This window comes from Penaeus chinensis, chromosome 19 (genome assembly GCF_019202785.1).
Source record: "Penaeus chinensis breed Huanghai No. 1 chromosome 19, ASM1920278v2, whole genome shotgun sequence".
Taxonomy (NCBI): Eukaryota; Metazoa; Arthropoda; class Malacostraca; order Decapoda; family Penaeidae; genus Penaeus; species Penaeus chinensis.
Window position 1 is genome coordinate 19,880,188 of NC_061837.1, and position 2,500 is coordinate 19,882,687.

General features: G+C 36.3%; 1 protein-coding gene across 8 annotated transcripts in view; it reads right to left on the reverse strand.

The window, feature by feature from the left end:
• Positions 1–1,579: 1,579 nt before the first annotated feature.
• The window catches only part of LOC125035065 (vascular endothelial growth factor receptor 1-like), a 73,481-nt gene continuing 72,560 nt past the window's right edge, over positions 1,580–2,500 (reverse strand). For all 8 annotated transcript variants that reach the window (XM_047627173.1, XM_047627170.1, XM_047627171.1 and 5 more), the window contains one exon: positions 1,580–1,713. In XM_047627173.1, the coding sequence (XP_047483129.1) occupies positions 1,606–1,713 (108 nt within the window). In that variant the 3' untranslated portion in view covers positions 1,580–1,605. The remainder of the gene's footprint in view (positions 1,714–2,500) is intronic.

Below are 2,500 nucleotides of genomic sequence, written 5' to 3' on the forward strand. Positions count from 1 at the left end.
AAAGCATTGGAATTTATGTTGTGATACTGTAAGTATTATTTTTTTAAACTATGTAATTTTGTGATATTGAAATGAAAAGTAAAATTTATACAATTTTAGTACTGATAATGCATTGTTTAAATTTTGAGATCATTGCACATTGGGAATTTATTTTGTCACCTGGAAGCGTTGTTTACAATCTGGAGATGACCAACCGCGTGAACAGCCCTTCAATATAGATTTTAGGTTTTAGACAAAATTTGATGTGTAAATATCAGGTAGGAATATTATATGAATATATATTATATTAGTGAGTGTATTATTGAAAAAAAAAACTGAAAATTTAGTATAGTTTAAATCTGTGCTGTAGTACGAAAGTAGATGTATTGATGGAATTGTATGAATGAATGCTGGTCTCCCTAATGGTTTGACTTTGTCGTTGTATAAAATGCTTTAAGCATATGATATATCATGAATGTATTGTGTCCCTTCTATATAGCCTGACAGAGTTGAGACATGAGGCTGAATTTGATTGAAATCGACAGTCCATGATTAAAACCATCTTTCAGGGGCAACGTGCCACGATGTGTTTTAATCCTTTCCTAGAAAACATGATATTATAGATTTGTGTAACAAATCTTTTAAATAGATTCAATAGGATTCATAATTTATGTTTGAGTAGTACAATGCTAATTACTATTACTGAATATTTAAAGTTTTTATGTTACTCTTATCATTTAATCTTTCTCTATGATTTCATTGTTATGGAATTTTTGTTTTGTTGCAGCTTCAGTAGTTTGAATTACTGTTTGTAGGTTGAATAAAGCTTATACTGAATCTGCTTCAACGTGAATGAATTATTCTACTCATGTAGTGTTTGGAACCATCCCTGATAGGTGAGAGTTGATCGATACTATATCCCTGGTATACTTCCTACTCTCCCTTACGACCAGGACTTTCGTATCAATTTCGTATCAGTAATGAAAAATAGATTCCTTCTCATGACATAGGAATAAATTTGATGATATAAACTTTGTTGATGAAGGTCCAACTGTCATACAAAAAATTATGTATTCCTTACTGCTGGTGTTTAGATTTTTTCTGGACATTTCGGCTAATGTATTACAAAAAATGGCAACAATAAAACTTACTATATCTATTAGGCAATGAAAAAAGAATGTATAGACTTGTCAGCGTTTTTTTTTTTATTTTTTTTCTAAAATGCAACATTAATATCGCTCAAGGTATTTTATAAACAGTGTAATATTATTATGTGTCATCACAAGGAAATTATAAGCCGCGTTTTTTTTTCAATTTTTATTTATTTCTTTTACCACACATATTCAAAAATATATCAATCAGTGAATAATTTATATAAAAACGGAAAAAATTAACCTGAAGTAACCTTTTAACAGAAAGGTCACTTCAGGTTAATTTTCTCCATTTTTTAATAATCTCTACTATTGGATAAATATACCAAAGCTAAATTCAGACATTTTTAAAAATCACTGTTGCATTGAATTTGAGGAATTCAAATGACTTACATACAATTATCAGGACCGCTGATATAGATTTACACTTTTTTTTATAAAAATCTCTCCTAATAATTGGTGTAATGAGAATAGATTAGGAAGACTTCATCGAGAGATAATCATCTCTAATATCTTCTGCAATGGGTGAAGATTGCATTTCTCGATCCTGTAGTAACAGAGATTCTGTTTCGTTCTCTTGAACCTGTAGATGAAAATAACAAAAAATATAGGTGTGTGTGTGTGTGGTAGAAAACCCCACAATGCAAAAACAAGATTGATTGAAAGTGAGACTACAGTTTCGAAATCCACCTGGATTCCATCCTCATGTCTGAAGAGGAAAGGGAGAGGAGAGGGTATAAAAGAGAGAGAGAGGAGAGGCAATGCGGTAACCCAGGGCAGGTGAGGATAGACGAACGGAAGCGAAGGGAGGTCAGATCAGGCCGGAGGATCAGGCGGACTATGCTCAGGGTGGCCAGAATACGGGAGAAGGCTTTTCTTCTCATACCATCCACTTCATGTAAAGAGAGGTGTTGCCACCTCGCTGTTCCTCTGCGCCCTCAGCACCTGTGACCCCCAGTACCCGGTTGGAGAGATCGACTTCCTGCGTCGTTCAGTCTCTGATCTGGGCTACACTCATCATGTTCTCGACGTCGCGTTATCCAGGGCACGGCGTACCTTCTACCACGACTCCTCTCCTAAAGAGACTCCTCACCTGCCCGTCCCCAGCCTGCCCTACACTGAGGAGATCTACTCTCTCCGACGTCCTCTTCACCCTCTCAACTGCAGGCTGATCTTTCGCCAGGTGAACACTCTCCGGCGCAACCTGGTCAACACCAGTCTTCCCTCTACCTCCAAGGTGGGCACATATGCTGTTCCTTGTATTTCCTGTGATAAACAATACTTTAACGAGACGGGCGCCAGCCTTACTAATTATCCGTCTTACCATAAGTACACTGTGTCCAGGGGACACAACAACAATGCCCCTCTTT